This window comes from Saccostrea cucullata, unplaced genomic scaffold, assembly GCF_032062105.1.
Source record: "Saccostrea cucullata isolate Sc308-1 unplaced genomic scaffold, CSIRO_AGI_Scuc_v1 ctg108, whole genome shotgun sequence".
Lineage (NCBI taxonomy): Eukaryota > Metazoa > Mollusca > Bivalvia > Ostreida > Ostreidae > Saccostrea > Saccostrea cuccullata.
In genome coordinates, this window is record NW_026935861.1 from 124,773 (window position 1) to 147,188 (window position 22,416).

Below are 22,416 nucleotides of genomic sequence, written 5' to 3' on the forward strand. Positions count from 1 at the left end.
ATCTGTTGATATGTAAAGCTAACACATGACCATTAGGTTCACCGATCATTCAATGACAGCGCCATCTGCCGCGGGCTCTACCTGTGGGTACCTGTCAGGTAAACAAATACGTCACACACCCATTGTTTTATTAGCTATACACACCGACAGATTTCACACCTTTAATCGTACTAATTTACAAAAAGCAAATTCTAAGAAAAAACAAACACTTGCAAAATAATTGTGGCATGATTTTTAAAGAAATCATGACCCTTGACGGCACTGCTCAAAGCACACTATACGAGTAGATTCTTGTCTATCTAGAGATACATGTATGTTGTACAAAAAATAAAACACAACAGGGTTAATCCTTCTTTAATCATATAGTATAAACAAACTACCCGGTAGCCTTAATTTCATATGTTAAAGTCAAAATTAAAACATTTTGCACCACCCGGACCTTAAAACGCAGGGGGACCTTTTCTTATACGGGCCGGACCTTTTCTTATGAAAGGCGGACCAAATATGTTATCGTATTAGGTCCGGCCGGACCTTTAAACGAGGCGGACCAAATATTATGCGACACCGGCCTAATTGTTTACACACTATTTAAAATGGACTTTGAACTTGACTATTGTTCTGTAGAACTAAGAGAGAGAATTGAAAATTCAAAATATGAATATATATCCCATTTACAGCATGGTTTTAAATAAAAACCTTCATGCTTGCTTGCTCTGACCTCAAGTACTTGTTCCATTGGCGCCGCGCTCTAACTGGCGACGCAACATGCCCATTTCCCCAAATTGCGTGTCGCATGTTCCCATGCTCCGCTATTGAAATCGAAAGTAGATTAGAAAACCATGGATATCATTTTGTCCATAGACTGAAAAGAATTTTGTGGTAGGTAAAATGTTTGGTGGATTCATTATGTATGAGTTTTTAAGCAAACAATGTACATGTACATTATATATTTACATATTACCTAACTTACAAGACTGAAGTTATACGATGAGTTTTTTTAAAAACAAAATGAAACTAAAATATCCTGATGATCTAAGTGTGTATTGTATTTGATCTTCTGTGGTTTTTTTTTTTAATATTTACCTTGTATCAGCCAAAAATGAGAGCTTAGTAAGCGGTATCTGCAAAGGAAGCATGTTTAGAAAAATAGATCAAAAATACATCATGATCGAAAAGATATAGAGGATAGGGTTCAATCTTGTTAATTATACGAAAAAAAAACATGTTATTTGCAAATTCAATTCGTTGATTGAAAATGAGGATATTCAACAATTGCGTTTGTTTTTCTTTTTTCTTTTTTGAGAATTTGGCTCAGCTTCAGCATGCAAAAAGTTCTAGTAGACAGTGGTAGAGGGTGAAGAAAAGAATGGGGGTGTTATTTTCAGTCCTTGACTATGTCTACAACAAACAACACATGCAATTTTAATATGTATATTGATCAATGGATTATGTTCAGTAGTATAATATTTAATTCTTATTCATGATTTTAATAGATGACAATAATGGCAGGAATCCATAATCCATGACCACCAGCATGGAGAAATCAATCACTAGCAAATGTAAACAGCTGATAGTGGCTGCCATAGACTTTGGCACCACTTTCTCTGGGTACGCCTTTTCTTTTCGAGACAACTGGGGTAAGGTCCTGACAAATAACTGGCAAGGCGGCTCACTGATTTCTCACAAAGCTCCCACTGTGCTTCTACTGAACAGTAAAGCGGAGTTTGTGGCCTTTGGGTATGATGCCGAGGATAAGTACGCTGGTCTGACAGAGGATGGGGAACATGAAGACCACTACTTGTTCCAGAGGTTCAAAATGATTCTGCATCAGGACCAGGTACATTTGTACTCATACCACCAAAATATCATTGCTAATCTGGATTATTTCCAATTTTTACTTTGAAATTAACAGATATTACTGCAATGAATTAAATGAAATCTTTATAGAGCTTTTCATTTTTGGTTTGGATATGTTTAAAACAAAAACCATACATATTTAAGTTGAAATGCAAATATCTTTTTAGGAATTGAATAGAGGAGTAAAATGTCAGGATGTGAGTGGGAAGGAATTAGAAGCTAGTCAAGTGTTTGCTCACTGCATCAGATATTTAAAGAAGCACCTGATGGACGAGATTAACAAGAGTACGCTGGGCACCACAGATTCCGATATCGAGTTCGTATTGACGGTACCCGCAATCTGGGGGGACAAGGCCAAGATGTTCATGAGGGAGGCTGCAGTAAAGGTATGGATTGGAATCAAATTAGTCTTTTTTTACAAGTTATCACAAATAGATTTATCTCAAAGCAAAATTTCGAAATATTTAATGAAATATTTCTTTCAGATACATTAACAATTTTAATGATTCATAAATTTTGGTGTTTTTTTTTCTCCTAAGAATGAAGTAAATGCCTTTTTTCTTAAAGGTATAATGTTAAATAATATGCCTGGTGGTTGCGAATTTTTTTTTTTTAATATTATAGGCTGGAATCAAGGCAGAACATTTGATAATGGCCCTAGAGCCAGAAGCTGCTTCAATATATTGTCAACATCTTCCTTTTGAAAAGCAAGATTTATCTGCCACAACACTAGGAGTTGTCAAACCTGGAACAAAATACATGGTGGTGGATCTAGGAGGTGTGTAAATCTGGAAATATAAATAAATATGGATAAGTATGATAAGTTTGTTCCCATCTTATCATAAAGGGCATGCAAGTTTAAGGATAAGGTGCATTTATGGATACCTTTGATTTTGTGATATTTGGAATATCACATTTCTATGCATATCTAAGTCTTTGTCAATATCTGTCATTAAGTAAAGAGCACCTGTATCTTTTCTTGGGAAATGGACATCAGACTGGAGTCTCTGCGGAAAATGTTCAGTTCCAAGTGTAATTCTGTGACCTTTATTTTATGTCTAGGAGGAACAGCAGATATAACTATCCATCAGTATAATTCTGTGACCTTTATTTTATGTCTAGGAGGAACAGCAGATATAACTATCCATCAGTATAATTCTGTGACCTTTATTTTATGTTTAGGAGGAACAGCAGACATAACTATCTATCAGTATAATTCTGTGACCTTTATTTTATGTCTAGGAGGAACAGCAGATATAACTATCCATCAGTGTAATTCTGTGACCTTTATTTTATGTCTAGGAGGAACAGCAGATATAACTATCCATCAGTATAATTCTGTGACCTTTATTTTATGTCTAGGAGGAACAGCAGATATAACTATCCATCAGTGTAATTCTGTGACCTTTATTTTATTTCTAGGAGGAACAGCAGATATAACTATCCATCAGTGTAATTCTGTGACCTTTATTTTATTTCTAGGAGGAACAGCAGATATAACTATCCATCAGAAAGCAGAGGATAATACCCTAGAAGAACTAATGCCGGCTAGTGGGGGTCCCTGGGGGGGAAAGTCAGTGGACGACGCCTTCATGAAATTTCTCACCGACCTGGCAGGTGAAAAGGCCATGAACAATTTAAAGGAAGAAAGCATGGAAGATTATGTGGAAATTCTCAGAAGTTTTGAAACTAAGAAAAGAACTATTTTACCTGAGAAAGAAGGTAACACAACCATGACAATTCCGCAGTCGTACTTTAACCATAGTAAGAAGTGTCATAAGGTGAAGGACTTCAAGGACATAATAGACAACAATTCAATAAGTAAAGGGAGGGTGTCATGTGCAGCAGGAAAACTCAAGTGGAAAAATGAACACTTCAGGGAATTTTTCAAAAAAACAATTGACAGTATTATCAAACACATAGATGAATTATTTCACGAAAAACTGGTCCGAGATGTAGGTATTATTTTAATGGTTGGAGGCTTTTCAGAATGTGAACTTGTACAAAAAGCAATTAAAGACCATTTTAAAGATAAACGAGTGATAATCCCAGAGGAAGCAGGGTTAGCCGTGGTGAAGGGGGCAGTATATTTTGGTCACGTACCTCAGGCAATCTCCCGCCGATCAGCAAGGTACACTTATGGAATCCAGACTTGGCCAGAATTCAATGATAAAATACATCCCCAAAACAAGAGAATTGTTATCAATGGAAAACCTCGATGCAAAGATGTTTTCTTCAAGTATGTTAAAAAGGGAGAGCGGATCACCCCAGGTTTCTCGAAGTCGCAGATATTCCAGGCCCTGGGTGCTGGTGATGAGGGACTTGAGTGTGCCGTGTTTATCTCAGATAACCCCGACCCTAAGTTTGTAGATGACAAGGACTGTAGAAGACTTGGAATCCTCAAGGTCCCCATATCAAAGAGAGATACATCGTACTCAGACATGCATGTAGAAATTGAGGAGACTATGATATTTGGAGAGACTGAGTTAAGAGTGAGAGCTAAGGATCTCTATACTGGTACTGTACAGGAGGTCATATTTGATTTGTTAAAAGAGTAGAACCTTCTTAATGAATAAATCTTTATAGTTTTAAGAAATCACTACACATATAACTGTTATATTATGTGAAAATGGAATTGATTTCAAATTTTACCAGCAAGCACTCATATCTATTTTATACTATGCACTGTATTTAGAGATTAAACCAATTTTGTTACCTGATTGAATTATGTTATTATTAATGTTGTAAATTACATGTTCATTTATTTATAATTATGGTATGTTAATTGTAATAAAATTATTCGTAATTGGTTGAGAGATAAATCTGCAAGAGGTGCATATGTTGACTAATAGACATTCTTGTATCCATGCAAAGGAGGATTCATTGGCTAAAAGTAAGAATTGACAAGTGTTTTATGTTTTCCCCAATCTATTTATACAGTAGTGTATTTTACTTATAATGCATTTCTTTGTAGTTACTGAATATCCCTTATAACTTTAATAAATGTTAAGCATGCAATAAAAAGTTTTTAAAAATTATTTCTTCTTTATAATATATACTGAAAGTACATAGTAGTTTTATTTAATGTGATATTTCCAAAACTTTGATCCTTTTTTCAATAAATTGAAGAAGGTTGAGGTAAACTATTAAAAGCAAAACGTCAGTTTAACGTCACTATTGATTGATTTTTTTTCCTTTATGAAATATCAGGGAACACCAGTTATTTTAATCTTGGAACCAAAAGGCACAAGGTGCTTGGAGATGGGACTCCCTCCTCCAACTCAATTTTAAGCTAAAACCAGCCTTTTAAAAAATAATCATACTCTCTGCTAGCTGCAGAACTGTAGCTTTCCGAAAAAAAAATATCATATTGATAGACCGGAGAGATACAGTGCCACCCACTGAAAAAAATCTGTATATTTATTGCGCACAAAAAAGTGCGTTGTTTCCCAATTTATTTCTCCATGTTTCTAAAACTGCCATCTCAAGATATTACTAACCGTGTGTTCCTAACAAATTCTTAACTGTTTCCACAACAAAACATTCCTTGTGATTTTTTTTAATAGCCCTCCTGGCCCTGAAATTGAGATCATCGAAAATGTCTCCTACTAGTATCTATACTGCCATTTTGATTTGCAAGATAAATTGAAGTAAGAATTTGGAAGAATTAATCCAGAACCGAGCGCACTTTTTTGTGCGCAATAAATATAAGGTTTTTTCAGTGGGTGGCACTGTAGCTCTCCGGTCTATCAATATTATTTTTTTTTCGGATACTACAGATCTGCAGCTAACTCTCTGCATGATACTAAGACAGAACTCCGTGAATCTTTATAAAATAATTCAATTTTTGGATTTTTCAGTTGTTATATTTAGTGAAAAAAAAATTATTGAAAAAAAGGTCAAAGAATCCTTGGGGTACGGAACATGAGAGTGGGGTGTCGCGTCCCGGTCCCTGCACCTTTAGTAAGGAAGAGACTGTTCATATTGATGAGGTTCGATTTAAATGGTACTTACCTCACCCTCCTTCTCAGAAAAGAAATTGAATTGAGTTTTGGAGCTGTACAGTTAAACACTCGGACATTCCAGTATTCAAGTTTTCAGAAATGTAATAATGTAATAATGTAATATCCCGAACCCGATGATAAATATAACAACGTACTTCTAAGCGGCTCACTTGGATGGTAGATTCACACTGGTAATTAATTACTATCAGTTTCATAGCTGGCACAAGACTAAAGAACATATTGCTTATTACAAAAATCTAGCAGTTTTTAGGATCAACACTATGCAATCCAGGTATTTCATTTAAAAGTCAATAATTCTAAAACAAAATGGCGTCCGTGTACCAAACACGTGCTTCGACCGGAGTCAAGCAACCAAACAAAATGTATGAAGAGTGTATAACTGGAAATGAACTTGATATTGCTTGTGATAATGATGCCACTTTACACCAACAATGTGATGGCAAAATAAATAATATTACTTTCAAAACAAAGAACATCGAACTGTGGAAAACTGTGTTACAAGACTTTTTTGAAAACACATGCGTATCAAACCCGAACAAAAGCAATTGTGTTATCAAGGTCATGTATGAAGAAAACAATTCTGTAAAATTCAACTTCTTCACTACAGGGAAGGTAAACATTCAAGGAGCAACATGCTCATCTTTTTATGATAAATATTTCCAACAGCTTGAACACATTGTCATGTCCAAAAGGTCAGACAGCAGCGACAATACTCAACCCAAAACATTGCACAATGACTTAGACACCCATATTGACGAAACAAGCTCTACCGACAACAACACTGATAACCCAGAAAACAAAATTGTTAACTCCGAAAAGGATACACATGAACGTGAAGAGATGAACTTACATGACACAAACACTGACAAAAATAACAACGAACCAAGGCATGCATCAATGGCACAACCCGAACAGGGAAAACCCGAGCTGGAATTAATGGAATCTACACTTGTACAGGCTACAGACAAAATCTACAAACAGTTGACCAACATGATTTCAACCAAATTCCACGAGATCGAACAACGGCTAAACACAACTTGTGACAAACAAGAACATTTCCTAAAAACAAAAACGGACGAACTTAAGCAATCAATTGTGCTCCATGAAAAAAACGAAAAACAGAAAACAACAGACCAGCAAAAAATGGAGAAAGAAATGAAGCGTCTTGAAGAAACAGTCAACAAACTCCAAAAAACAAATGCTGACCTTACAAACCAAGTCTCTAATCTTCAATTTCAAAACGCTCTCCTTGAAGACAAATACAAAGGTGAGAAACAATCACATGAAAACACCAGATCTAACTTGAAGATCTCGAATGAAAGTCATCTAAAAGAAGATCAATATCTAACATTGAAGCTAGAAACCAAAAACAAACAAATTGAAGAACTCGAAGCATCTCTTAACCACCTCAGGAAAATGCTTGACCAGAAAGAGGATGATATTTACAAGATGAAGTTACATATGGGGAGTTTAGCGGATACACAGGCAGGTACTTTTATTGAAAAAGGAGGAGTCAGTCCTAACAAAGGAAACCAGGCAGGCAGTCCTATAGATAAAGAAGGAACCAGCCCAAAAAGAGGGAACCAAGCTAATGAACAAAGACCAAAAAGAAAAACTGACAAAACTTCTCTTGTCTTGATTGGAACATCTAATACTAAACACATTGAACTTCAAAGATGGTCTAAGTATTCTACAAAGAAAATAACTGCATATACCATTGACGACGCTATCAACTACATTGGAACGGTGAAAGAAGAACCAGATGTCATGATATTCCACTCTCTTACAAACGACATCAAACACATGACTCCAAATGAGTGTACTGCCAAAATGCTAGATTTGATCGAGAAAACTAAAAACAAAATTCCGGACACCAAAATCATTATTTCCCTGGCCACACCTAGAAGCGATCGTGAAGAATGGAACATCAAACAGGAAATAGTAAATGCCATGCTGAAACAAACATTACGAGGAAAAGAAAAAGTATACATATCCGAGAATAATAACCTTGCATACTATGGAAATCCTAAACGCGGATTAATAGAAAAAGACGGTGTACATTTGACAAGGGATGGGGCAGCTATTCTTGCATCAAACCTGAAAAGATCAGTGGACAAACTATTTGACATGAACTCCGGAAACAGAAGATACCACCAGCGTGACTACCTCTACTATCCATGGAGGGGCTATTACTAAGGATCGAACCTCCGCCTCTTGCAGAAACGACTAACTTTTTGCATTTATCCTTTTTCCCTAATTCAGGGATATATTTTCTAGTCAATCGTATTGTTACTTTTCTATTATTATAATTTTACTTTATTATTATTATTTTTTTTTTCAGTCATACACGCTATCCTTTATTATGCCTTTTACACAGGCAGTTGAAAGTTATCTCAATATATGTACGTGGAATGTAGGGGGTATGATCTCCGATGGTTTTAATAAATCATTTGATAATCTATTCATCAAAAATGTGAAGGACCATGATTTAGTTCTACTTACTGAAACACATATTGGCTATGAAACATACATTGACATTGATGGTTTTTTGTACTATCCCATAAGTAGGAAAAAATCTTCCAACAATAGATACTATGGTGGTCTAGGCATTCTAATTAAGAAAAATATAAGAAAAGGTCTTGCGATATTACAAAATACATCCACAGAATTTCAATGGCTTAGGCTCAAAAAAGAGTTTTTTAAATTTAAGAAAGATGTTTATCTATGTTTAGCATATATATCCCCAGAAACATCATCTTTTAACAGAACACAAAATATAGACGTATTAGAAGAGATAGAGAATGACATCATTAATAAATATAGTAAGCTTGGGAATATTATATTAACAGGTGACTTTAATGCAAGAACAGGTACTGAACTTGATTACATTAGGGGAGATTCAACCTCTTACATTCCTATAGACGATGACATGTATAATATTGATGTAGACATTGGTGTAAGACACAGTAGAGACAAAACACTAGACTGTAGAGGCAAAGATTTATTAGAAATATGTGTTACAAATAAACTAAGAATAGCTAATGGCAGAACATTTGGTGATTGTAGAGGAAACTATACATGTCATAATTATGCAGGATCTAGTGTTGTAGATTATTTTATTGTTTCAGAGGAACTTTTAGAAGATATTTTATATGTTCATGTAGCAGATTTTGTGCCACTCTCAGATTGTCATTGTAGGTTATCTATGAAATTATGATCCTCTTTTGAACGTGAGAATGTTTGTGAGAATATGATACAAATGCCTAGTAGATACAAGTGGGACAATTTTTCAGAAGAAAATTTTCAAAAATCTTTTTCTCATCCTACAATTCAAAAAAATATAAAACAATTTTTGGAGAAACCTATTGAACAAAATGTAAAAAGCATAAATGATGCCACAAATTTTATTCATAATATCATTGATTCAGTCGCAAAATTATCCCTTACACACAAAAAATCACATAAAAGAAACAAAACAGCAAATAAAAAGTGGTTTGACCATGATCTCAAAAAGAAAAGAAAAATATTAAATGAAAAAGCATTACTCCTTTCAAGATATCCTCAAAATCCACTTATTAGAGGCTCCTATTATAAATTCAATAAAGAATATGCTAAGCTAAGAAAATACAAAAAAAGAGAATTCAAGCGAATCATACTTGACAGGTTAGACCAGCTTAACGAAAATAACCCTAAAGAGTATTGGAAGTTAGTGAATTCCCTTCGCGAACTGGAGGACAAGAAAGACAGAACTGAAAAATCCATTGATGGTGACACTTGGCTAGATTATTTCCACTCCTTAACAAAGATACCAGAAAAATTTAAAAATAACATTGCAACTATTGAAAATAATATCCTGAAATTAAAAAACAATCAACTACATACTTCTTTCACCCAACTAGATTTTAAAATATCATCTGCTGAAATTCATAAAGGTATGAAATCCTTGAAGTCTCAAAAAAGCCCAGGGTTAGACAATATTACAAACGAAATGTTGAAAGCATCACATGCATACCTTAACAGCTGCCTACTGAAGTTATTTAACACAATATTTAATACTGGTATATACCCAGAGAAATGGCTAGAAGGATATACAACACCAATATTTAAATCTGAAAATCCAAGGATCCCACAAAATTATAGAGGAATAACAATAACAAATAGCATTGGGAAACTTTTTAATACTATCTTAAATAATAGGCTTGATACTTTTCTGATTGAAAATAATATCATTCACGAAAGCCAAATCGGATTCTCAAAATCATCAAGAACATCAGATCATCTATTCGTTCTGAAGTGCCTCATAGACAAATACATTAACTCAAAGAACAGACAATTATATGTCTGTTTTGTGGACTTTCATAAAGCTTTCGATACAGTTATCCACGAAGGTATAAAACTAAAACTTCTTCAATTAAACATCAATGGTCTTTTTTATAATATATTATGTAACATGTATAGACACTGTAACATCCGAATTAAGATAGACAATAAACTTACAAGTCCTTACTCTCCAGAAATTGGCGTACGTCAAGGGGACGTGTTAAGTCCAAATATATTCAAAATATTCCTAAATGATCTTTCTACCCTACTTGAAGAAGATAACTCATGTACCAATAATGTTTCCTAATCAGGAAAGAAAATTTCAGCTCTTCTGTATGCAGATGACCTTGCTTTAATATCTGACAACCAAATTGATTTGCAGAACAAACTAAATATATTGAATAAATACTGTAAAAAGTGGTGTCTAGAAGTAAATTGTAACAAAACAAAAATAATAATTTTTAACAAAAGTGGCCGTCTAATTCAGGAACCTTTTTTTCTTGGAAATAGAGAAATTGAATGTGTCAAAAGTTATAAATATCTGGGAATAGTACTATGTTCATCCGGCTCCTTTAAAGAAGCAAAAGAAACATTATTTAAAAAAGCTTTGAAAGCCTCCTTCAAAGTGCACAAAGATTTGAAATCATCAGAACCATCTATAAAAACTCAGCTACACCTCTTTGACCATCTAATCAAACCAATATCATTATACAGCTGTGAAGTTTGGGGCATGTTATCTAAATGTAACATTGAAAAAAACAAAGACATTTACACTATATACAAAGATTGGGATGCAGAGAAATTGAATATCAAATTTTGTAAATTTATTCTTGGTGTTGGTAAAAAGAGTACAAATATTGCTATTCTATCTGAACTTGGCAGATTACCCATGTTTTGTTCAATCATTATTAGTTTACTATCTTATTGGCATAGATTAGAAAATATGTCGGAATCATCTTTACTATATTGTGCATATAAAGAGTGCAAAAATCTTAGTCAGTCTGACATCAATAACTGGTATGACACTGTCAAATTTTTATGTAACAAACTAGACCTTAATTTACCCATTTGTAAACAGTTAAATATGACCACATTTAAAGGACTACTGAAAAAACTTATCAAAAAGCATTTTTACCAATATTGGCTTAAAATACATGATGAGGGTCAAATACATGGCAAACTTGATAAATATTTTTTGTTGAAGAATACTTTTGCCATTGAGAAATATTTATTATCTTTAAAGTCTTTTGAACAGAGGAAAATACTGTGTAAATTCAGAATAAGTGCACATGAACTAAGAATTGAACGTGGTAGATATGAATATACAAAAGATATTAATGGGAAAAAGATCCCTCTAGAAAGAAGTCAACGGACATGTACTCTTTGTAATTCAAATTGTATTGAAGATGAAATTCATTTCCTTACAAATTGTTCTTTATATAATGAAGAAAGGAAAGTTTTATTTAACTTTTTAAGTGACAATTATAAAAATTTCAACACTCTGTCCAACAATCAAAAATTTTTATGGATTATGGCAAATGAAGATCACAGTATATTATTTAAACTATGTGACTTTTTAACCAAATCTTTTATGAAGAGAAAAAATCTCATTAAAAAATGATAAAAGTAAAAATGTTAGGATATACATAATTATTCAATTCATGTGTACTTCAGTCTCTACTACTAATGTACTTTGCATTTTTTATTTTTTTTTTATCTATCTGTCTTATAAACATCATAAACTCAAAAATGCATGTACATTAATTAATTGCCATTAGGCCTAAATACTAATGCCTCATACCACAATATGATATATATGTATACATTGAAAAGTCATATGTCTATTTTATGTACATGTTTGTATAGGTTAATCATGTATGTCTAAATGTTTTGTTTTGTTTCCTTTTTTCTGTCAACTATATATTAGGCCTTTCTCTTGTAAGTTTGTACTCTTTATGCTCATTTGGGCACTGAATTAGTAATAAAACATATCTTATCTTATCTTATCTTATCTGTAATTTCCTTATCCAACATAATAGATTTTGTACAGTTTAACTATTTTGTTTTGTTTGTTTTTTGTAAGAGGGGGGGGGGGGGGGGGGGGCTAGTCTACTTTTTTTCAGATGTTGCTCCTTTAACCCCCACCCCTTGGACCACAGGCATCCGACGCTACTTATTTTTCTTTGAATAAAAAATACATACTTACCTAATAATATTAGAAAAATAAGTAACGTTAGGTGCCCTGGACCTGAACACAAACTGGCTCCAAAACCATAAACTGAGAACAGACTTTAGTCAAAAATTTAAATCGACACAACTTTCGAAAGGATTTCGATAATTAAATAAAATTTTCAACATATGTTTGAATTAAAGTATTTTGCACAGTTGCCAATTTTTAAGCTAATGCATCGAATAGAACTAAAAATATTAAAGTCTATTCTCAGTTTATGGTTTTGGGGCCAGATCTTAGACCTATTCTAACAAAGGTCGATGTTTTCCCCATTTTTTGGAAATCATTGGATCCACCCCAGAACAAGATATTAAAGAGCAAGTAACTCTTTACAGGCAACTGCGTGTGGACATGACAGAAATTATTGTCCGGTAAGTATATGTTTAATAATTATGAAACGTGAAGCCCAAGTTGATGTCTACTAGAAAATTACTGTATTGTTTTGTGGAAGATTTTTACTATATTTTGTTAATGTAACGTTATATCTGTAGATTGTGCATTTAACATGTATACAATAAATTGACAGATAAAACGAAAGTAGAAACATTTTATTTTATCCATTCACAGGACTTTGCTACTTTGAGTTAGAAATGGATGCTAGTGTTAAAAAAATTCCCAGTAAAAGTGGGAAGCTTTTTGTTGCCGCGATTGACTTTGGGACCACTTATTCTGGATACGCCTTTTCTTTAAAACATGACTGGACAAAAGTATTAACAAATGTGTGGTCAGGGGGATCTCTTGTTTCTAACAAGGCTCCCACGTCCTTGCTGCTGAAGAACGATTACTCAGAAGTTTTGTTCGGGTATGAAGCAGAAGACAGATATTCGGAATTATCATCAGAAAACAAGCATCAAGACTTTTATTTTTTCCAAAGGTTTAAAATGATTCTACATGAAGATATTGTAAGTAAAATGTCAAGGAATATCTTCAACTAGATACTTTTTTTTTTCAAATAGATAAATATTTTGATAAAAGATACGAAAGATTCAGTCTCTGCAAAACTATGATATAATGGTACACCAGATTCACAAAAACTATTTAAACCATAGGCCTATAAAAGCTGTAGACCTATGTTTAAACATAGTTTAACAGTTGACAACAGGGTTAAAATATAAACTGGAATAGGGCCTACTCATATGTCCTGGACGGTGGGAAATACTTGTAACTAACAGGCACGTAGCATCGTTTTTGAAAGTGGGGGGGGGGGGCATCTGAGAATTTTTTTTTCACTTACCTGGAAAAATTGACAAGCAAAAAAAAAAAAAAAAAAACGGGGGGGGGGGGGGGGGGGTAGTGGCCAACTTACTATCACCTCAAATTTTTCCCTTACAATCCTTGCTATCACTATACTATGGTTATAAAGTGGGGGGACCATCCCATCTATGAACATTTACTATAGTAAAAGTTATGTTGGGGAAAAAAGTGGGGGGGCAGCCCCCCCCCCCCCCTTGCCCTCCCCCAGATGCTACGTCCCTGACTAAAGAAGGGTCATAGAAAATTGAGGATGATATCACATAAGTTTCATCTTTCCTGTCTCAATGGTTCTTAAGAAGCAGATTTTTAAAGGTTTTTCCTATATTTTCCTATGTAAAACTTTAAACGGCCTTTTTGGCCCCACCCTAGCCCCGGGGATCATGATTTGAACAAACTTGAATCTACACTTAACCTGACGATTTACCCAAAAGGACCCAAAAGGAAATAAAGAACGACCAAAAAGACTTGAAATAAAGAGAATAAATTGATATATAATAAATACTTTTATATTTTATTAAAACTTAAACTACTTTTTTTAGGGTAAAGTTAGTGTTTTGGGTTTGGTTGGGACTAGGTCCCCCCCCCCCCCCCCCCCACACACCCACCCCCTATACTACATGCCTAGAATATGTCATTAAACAAGTTGCTGTCCTTTAAAAAAGGACTGCAATACGTAGACCTTATGCGTGTTTTCAATTAAGAAAATTTCTAGGTGTAAGAAATATTCATGTAAGGTTTGTTCACTTATTCTAAAATTATCTGCCTCTTATACTAGTAACTGATCGTTGTCTCCAAGCACAAATGTGACATTTCATCTCAGATTAGCGATCTTTAGTTTTGTCAGTTTTAATATGTTTAAAAAATCGGGTTATTTTGACATGTGTAACACATACTGGCTGGGACTTGACACCTGTTCTCGATTTATATAGAAGAAATTTATCATGGGAAAAATGAAGATCTGATGGTTCACGTGTAGCACACTTTGATTTCTTGGTTCTTCTGCCCTGCCTCTCCAAGTGTAAAGCAATTCTAATGATCAGCAAAAATTTAAACATTAGATATTTTCTTGATTTAAAAAGGAGATACAGAACTTAAAAATTCTTCATAATGTAAACAAAACTTGTGCCTTGTTTTTGTTTAGTTTAGATATTAGAAATTATTATGTACATGTACATTATTATGACAAAACTAAAGGAGATTCAGCAAATCATTGGAAACTGTCTAATCATATTAAGGATTAACTTCTTTATTTAAAACAAGCATATTTTAGTACATTAAATCTTTGTAAACAAAAGCATGACACGGACCTTGTTTACATAACAAAGTATGGGAGCTCAGTCATGTATCTCAACAACTGAAAAATAAATTTTTGATGATCATTAGAAATACCTTAATAAAGTTTTTGTAAACATGAAAAATAAAATTTGAAAATTTTTTAGCAGAAACTGTGTCCATGCCTCTTTAAAACATGAACCAAATTCAATTGTTGGAAAGTTGTTTTATGATACTAGTACTCTGGTTATATATCTATAAGGCCCATAGACCTCTCTAGATAAATTATGACTTACTGTTTTAAAATCAGTTAATTTTAAATGATACTATAAAATCACTTTTGTTGCATTTTTTAATTAAAAAATAAAATTTAAAGAAAATTGCCCAGGATGTTGGGTTTTAGATATGAGAAGAAGAAAATATTATATATAATAAGAAAAATTGCACCCATCATTATGTAAATGCAAGTTATTAGTTACACCAATGTTTTTTTTTCTCCCTGAAAGTCTGTTAGACGACATATTTTGTGTGAGGATATGAGCGGCAAAACACTTGAGGCTGGTGTCGTCTTTTTGCACTGCATCAAATACCTGAAGACATACCTTCAAGAAGAAATACAGAAAAGGTTTTTGAATACAAAAGAGGAGGACATAGAGTATGTGTTGACTGTCCCAGCCATTTGGGGGGACAAAGCAAAGATGTTTATGAGGGAAGCTGCAACTAAGGTAATAAAATATGATTTTCCTTTCCTTCTATTATTATACATACATAGGAGTTTGATGATATCAATTCCTAGATATATAGACCTTGGAGAAAGCATAATGACCGAGCACAGGGGTTATTTTCGTCCCTTGTTATTTTCGCTCTTTCACACTTCCAAACACGGTTCTTCGGATGAGACCGTGTAAACCGAGGTCCCCTGTCGCAGTAGGTGCTGACACAAAAAGATACCTAGCTCCTTGCTCAATGGCCTTAAGTGCCGAGTATGAGACTCAATTTGCAGAGCTTTCTCCACCGGCAAATGGTGGCGTCTCCATATTCATGAGTGAAAAATTCTCGATAGGGAGTTCAACAATATGCAATCAATCAATCATCACACTTCCAATCTTTGTCTCGTTTTAAACTCCCCCAGTTATTTTAGTTCTGTTTAATCAATTAAACTGTATTCTTTGCATTCACCCCAATATAGATAGGGCGAAAATAAAACGGGGCGAAAATTTCCCTGCAAACAGTTAGTTTATACGTGTACCCATTGTTTAATCATATTCAATTGTTAAATGTTTCTGGGAACTAAAAATTTGTATTTTTGCAGGCAGGAATAAAGAAGGAGGATTTAACCATAGCATTGGAGCCAGAGGCAGCATCTATATACTGTCAATATTTACAAATGGCCCAGCAGGACCCATCCTCGGAATCATTGGGCGTTGTCAAACCGGGTACAAAGTATATGGTCGTTGATCTTGGAGGTAGGTTGTGAACACTTAAATGTTTTCAAAAAGGTTGTCTGAAAACATGCTTTAGCTCTACTGGTCAGAGTCCAGAAGAGCTTATTCGATAGTAATTTGTCCGTTGTCTGTCTGTCTAGCTGTCTGTACGTCTGTCTGTAATCAATTATTCAAAATGTTACTCCCCTACAGTTTTGGTCAAATTTCAATAAAACTTGGCACACAAGTAGACTATTTACTTATATATACATAATTCTGTACATCGAACTCTGATTTTGATGAACGGTTTTACCATGGTTCCTATAGACATTTTTGTGAAATAGTCTCAAAATACTACCCCTCGTACAATTTTAGTCTGATTTCATAACTTAACACATATATCTCTATATTCATCTTATATTTACATTTTTTCCCCTATACCTATTTTCTGCAATTTTTAGCTCTACTGGTCAGAGACCAGAGCTTATTCTATAGTAATGCGTCCGGCGTCCGTCTGTCTATCTGTTCTGTAAACAATTTTTCAAAATGCTACTCCTCCTACAGCCCGATTTCAATATAACTCGGCACAGAATTAGACGACACTAAGGTACATAGTTCTGTGCATCCGTTTTTGATTTTGGTGAACGGTGTTGCCATGGTTACTAAAATTAAAATTTCTGTGAAATTCTTTCAAAATGCTACTCCTCATACAGATTTGGTTCGATTTCAATATAACTTGGCACACAAGTAAACTACACTGAGATGCATAATTCTGTGCATTGGTTTTTGATTTCAATAAATGATGTTGCCATGGTTACTAAAAATAGAAATTGCTTTGAAACTCTTTCAAAATGCTACTCCTCCTACAGTTTTGGTCCAATTTCAATATAACTTGGCACACAAGTAGACTACACCAAGATACATAATTCTCTGGATCGGTTTTTGCTTTGATGAATGCAAGGATCATATTTCTGTTTATTGTTGTTTCATAGTTTCAAGGCGCAACTGCTACTTTTATCTTCCTTTGTCTTAAGTACAAACCAGTATAACTTCTGGTTATATTTCTATTTAAAATTATACTTCTTCTATTTGCCTGCTTTTAGAAAAAGACACAGATGGCAAAGTTAAGATAAAACATCTTTTGTCAATGATAATCCTAAATTCTAATTCTAAATTTGATCTTGTACTATACATGCATCTGAACACCTGCAGACATAAATATTTCGCTGTGTTTATATAGTATGAGTTTTTCACCCTATCTTTGGACTTTCAATAGGGCGTGACTTTCGCGGCGCTACGTTAAAGCAAATACTAGTAGATTCTTATTGGTTACGAAATTAATAACATCAGGAACTTTAAATTGTTGTTGATAACGATGAGACGACTTAAGCCCCACTTCTGGCTATTTACTACATTCGACCGCATCTCTATCACATGTATATTTCAACAGTGATGGGAAGCTGTGTAAATTTCAGAAGCTAATTAGGTAACGTTGCGAATGCCACCCCTTACTGAAAGTCCAAACTAAGCCTGAAATGGTAATAACTACGCAGTCCCTGTATCCATACGCCAGACGGACTTTGGTGATTAGGTCTTGTGTGTTATGTGCATTTATCACTTGTAATTTTATAATGTTTTTATTAGGGTAAAACAAAGTAAAAATAATTCTATTTTGAATTTAGAGGTTCGATTTCAATAAACGAAGTGTAGCAATATGATTTTCATTTCATAGAAAATTCATTTTTTAGTAACCATGGCATCACTCGTGTGCAAAATGCTACTCCTCCTACAGTTTTGGTCTGATTTCAATATAACTTGGCACACTAGTAGACTACACTAAGAAACTTAAATCTATTCATCAGTTTTCAATTTCGATGAACGATATTGCTATGGTTACTAAAAATAAAAAATTCTATTGGCACACGAGTGGATTATACTAAGTTACATAATTCTGAATATTGTTTTTTTGATTTCAATGAATTGAGTTCCTTTGGCCTAAAGTAGAAATTTTTGTGAGGTACATTTAAAAAATGCTTCTCCTCCTTCAGTTTTTAAAGTAATTTAGCACACAAGAAAACTACACTGTCCGAGAGACATAATTGTATTTAATGTTTTTTTTCTTTTTAGATTTTGGTGATTTGTGTTGCCATGATGACTAAAATTGAAAATTCTGTAATATTGACTCAAAGTTACTCGGACAATTGTAGTCTTGTCGCAATCTTTCTACAGAAATAGACTTAAATGAGGAGCATTATTCTATTTATTCTGTTGTAAGGTTTCAAGTCCCAACTTTTACTTTTATCTTCCTCTGTTATAAATACATATTAGTAAATGTACAGTCTGAACGGAGACTTCTGACCTGGTTTCCTAAATGTTTAATCAAACCCCTGATTTTTAATTATAGGTGGCACTGCAGATATAACAGTGCATCAGAAATGCGAAGACAATACATTGGAAGAAGTTCTTCCGGCAAGTGGGGGCCCATGGGGTGGGAAGTCTGTGGATGATCAGTTTATGAAATTCTTATCAGAATTAATGGGTGAAAGTGTTATGGCTGACTTGAAGAAAAAACATATGGAAGATCATCTTGAAATTTTGAGAACTTTTGAAACAAAGAAAAGGACTATTAAACCTAACAAGGAAGGAGTCACAAATATGGTTATTCCACATGTACTTTTTGAACTATGCAAGAAATATCACGGTGTTAAAGACTTCAAGGAAGTCATTGAAAGGAATGAATTGCACAGAAATAATGTTAAATTTGGACAGGGAAAGCTTAAATGGGAAAACAAATTTTTTAGAGGATTTTTCAAGAAAACCATCGATAGCATTGTAAAACATATGGACGAATTGTTCCAAGAAGATGCAATACAAAATGTTGACATCATTATTATGGTTGGAGGCTTTTCTGAGTGTCTGCTCGTTCAGGATGCCATCAGAAAGAATTTTGACAAAAAAAGTATCATTGTTCCAGAAGATGCAGGATTGGCTGTTGTCAAGGGTGCTGTGTATTTTGGTCACGTTCCCGACGCCATCTCGCGAAGGTCAGCACGGTATACGTACGGAATCCAGACATGGCCAGAATTTAGACCAGGGTTTCATCTGGAAACTAAGAAGGTTAACGTTCGTGGATCCTTGCGTTGTCGAGATGTATTCTTCAAGGTCATCACTAAAGGTGAAAAGATCATGCCGGGTTACATGAAATCCCAGATCTTTCAAGCTCTGAATAGCCAGGAAAAGTGTCTTGAGTGTGGCGTATTCATATCTGACCAGAAGAATCCAACTTACGTTGACGAAGACGGTTGCAGGTTGCTTGGGGTTCTACAAGTTCCATTATCGGCTGATGGCAAGCAGACAACGTGTGAAATCGAGGAATCTTTAATTTTTGGAGAAACTGAGCTCAGATTTAAAGCAAAGGATGTTTATACCGGTGTACAACGTGAGGTCATTTTTGATCTCCTTAAAGACTGATCAGTGATACCGGGGTATTAAATTATACCCGGTACTTATACCTAGTGTTTCTTTCTGTGATAGCAACTTATATATTATAATCTAATTTTTATAGTCCATGGAATTTATATGACACATGGAAGATTTGTAAAACTGTCAAATGCTGTAAAATTGCAAAAAAGTTTAAACATTTTATTTAGTCCCAGTAAAACTTCTGTTATGATTGTCTATGATCACGTGCTAATTACAGAATGCCACATTATACTCTTACACACAACTGCTGAGAGGAGGGGTCCTTATGTACAGTTTATAATGTATTTATTTATATATATGAAACATATGGAGATATAATTTCTTATTATTAAATGATGGAATCAACTTCTGTTTAGTTCTTTCAGCTTTGAACAAGAATTAAAACATTGATGTAACCATCAATTGTCGCCCGGGAAGTAAATAAAGTAAGCAATGGAAATGAGTCGTCTAGATCATAAAACCTCTTCGATGTGTAAAAAAAAAAAGGCATGCGTCTAGATGATGGAGACGATAGTCGAGATTATTTTGAAAACTTATAGTCGGATGAAAATCGAACAAAAACAATACCCTTTTAAACTTTATTAATTCCTCAAGTAAATGTTGGCAGCATAAAATATAAATTGAAACCAGACATGCGTCACCTACATGTATATTCAAAAATGTATTTCACTTTAAGAATATAAAACACGAACTGTGTAGAGTACGTGTTTATGCGGTAAGTAAAATTCGATGTTCTAAAATGGGGATCTGTCGGTATTTCGATTTAAATGATTACGAACTTTATAAATTAAATATGAAAAACACATATATTTTTACAGATTCACTTTATGGAAGTAAATATATTATGAATCTCGTAATTTATAAAGGGAAAGAACATTATGATTAGCAATCTTTTTAATGTTTAGAAAACCTTTAATTCTGAATAACCTCTCCCACCTCAATCCCCATACACCAACAATTAAACTTATATGTATAAAGTAGCCCGGTCCTCCGGGCTGCAATAAACTTACTCCACAGTTAAACTTATCAGCCACAAACTGATCATGAAAGCTGAAAAAAAAATGTTAACTTATCTTTCCATGTTAACATGTTATTAAAAAGTTGTATTTTTATCTCACCAGAGAGCTGAAAGCTCAAGTGAGCCTTTCAAATCACCCATTGTCTATCGTCCGTCCGTCTGTAAACTCTAAACATTTTGTTCGTCCGTCTCTTATCTGAAATTCCTCTTGTAACACAGAATGAACAAGATGTGTTTGTGAAACACTATGCGCTCGGCTTTTTTAGCATAAAGGTCACAGTCAAGATGACAAGGTCATTGACCTTGGTTTCATTTGAAAGAACTTGATGAGTGGAGTATGCATTCCAAATATGAAGACTCTATCTCTTGATGGTTCAGAAGTTATAGTGATGGTTCAAAAAAGAGATTTTTTTCATATGGGTCACAATCAAGGTCACAAGGGCAATGACCTTGGTATCATTTGAAAGAACCTGATGAGTGGAGTGCGCATACCAAACATGAAGTATCTAGCGAAGGTTAAAGTTTGCAGACAAAAACGCTATTTTTAACATATAGGTCAGAGTCAAGGTCACAAGTCACAGTCATTGACCACGGTGTCATTTGAAAGAGCTGAATATGAAATCTCAAACAAACTGACAGACAGTACAAAAACAATATACGCCTCGGATCTATCAAGCAGGGCGCATAAAAATGAGACTTTCACATAGTCCATCTTACATAGTGCCATGCTAGAAGTCTTGGAACTCTTGACAACGAGAATTTGTTCGGTGCTTTCCAGGACTGGGATGTAAAAGGAAATATGTTACCATTGATCCTGCAGTAAAAGCATAAAGCTGTGAACGACGGTCAATATGCACTAAAAGACCTTCAAATAGTACTACTGGTACATCTTTAACATGTTTTCCAGGTGGTGGGAAAACATCAAATCTCACATTGTTCAGTAACCATGTTCGTAAATTTTGTTCGTATTCATGTCGGACAAGACTTGTAAGGCCCCGTTCGTCTTGTGCCCTGTACCAATTCCTCATCAAAGAACAAAAGTTTGCCTCGTTTTCAAATCCGATTTCCCGCATGGCATTTTCAACCTCTAAGCTGAACGTTTTGATGGCAAATCCATCATTTTGTTTATCAACTAAGTCCTGTACTAGTGCAAGATTTAAGTTTGACCTATTCGATTTTCCATTTTTTGCAGTTTCTACCCATGCTTTTCTTGAAATATTTGCTTTTGGCATGCCTGTGCTGCATATCTTTGTTCTCATGTTTGTCAAAAGATGTTCAGGATCTAGGAACTCAAGCAAGTGTTGTGATTCAGAAGGTATATATTTTGGCTGGCAATACCAGAAACGTGGTTTCTGTGAACCACTGATCGTGCAACCATCCTGAAATGTTGCTTCATCCCGCCACTTCTGTAATTCACGAGGATAAATACATGCTGCTTGTACTGCATTCAAAAAGTGTTTGGGGATTTTTTTCTGAATAAAACTTTTAACTATAGAGCGTAACGATTGCGGTTGAAATATCTTCCTTCCAATG

The 22,416-nt window shown here is 34.3% G+C and overlaps 2 protein-coding genes across 2 annotated transcripts; both read left to right on the plus strand.

Annotated features, from left to right (window-relative positions):
- The first annotated feature begins 856 nt into the window (after nucleotides 1-856).
- LOC134244038 (heat shock 70 kDa protein 12B-like) lies at nucleotides 857-4,426 on the plus strand. Its single transcript, XM_062726290.1, has 5 exons — nucleotides 857-879; nucleotides 1,494-1,837; nucleotides 2,025-2,243; nucleotides 2,482-2,635; nucleotides 3,340-4,426. The coding sequence occupies exons 2-5, from the start codon at nucleotides 1,523-1,525 to the stop codon at nucleotides 4,413-4,415; spliced, it is 1,764 nt and encodes a 587-aa protein (XP_062582274.1). The 5' UTR covers nucleotides 857-879; nucleotides 1,494-1,522; the 3' UTR covers nucleotides 4,416-4,426.
- Nucleotides 4,427-12,753: 8,327 nt separating this feature from the next.
- LOC134244025 (heat shock 70 kDa protein 12A-like) lies at nucleotides 12,754-20,198 on the plus strand. The gene is made up of 5 exons (XM_062726277.1): nucleotides 12,754-12,803; nucleotides 13,000-13,334; nucleotides 15,465-15,683; nucleotides 16,271-16,424; nucleotides 18,787-20,198. Exons 2-5 carry the CDS (start codon nucleotides 13,023-13,025, stop codon nucleotides 19,851-19,853), a joined length of 1,752 nt encoding a protein of 583 aa, XP_062582261.1. The 5' UTR covers nucleotides 12,754-12,803; nucleotides 13,000-13,022; the 3' UTR covers nucleotides 19,854-20,198.
- Nucleotides 20,199-22,416: the final 2,218 nt, after the last annotated feature.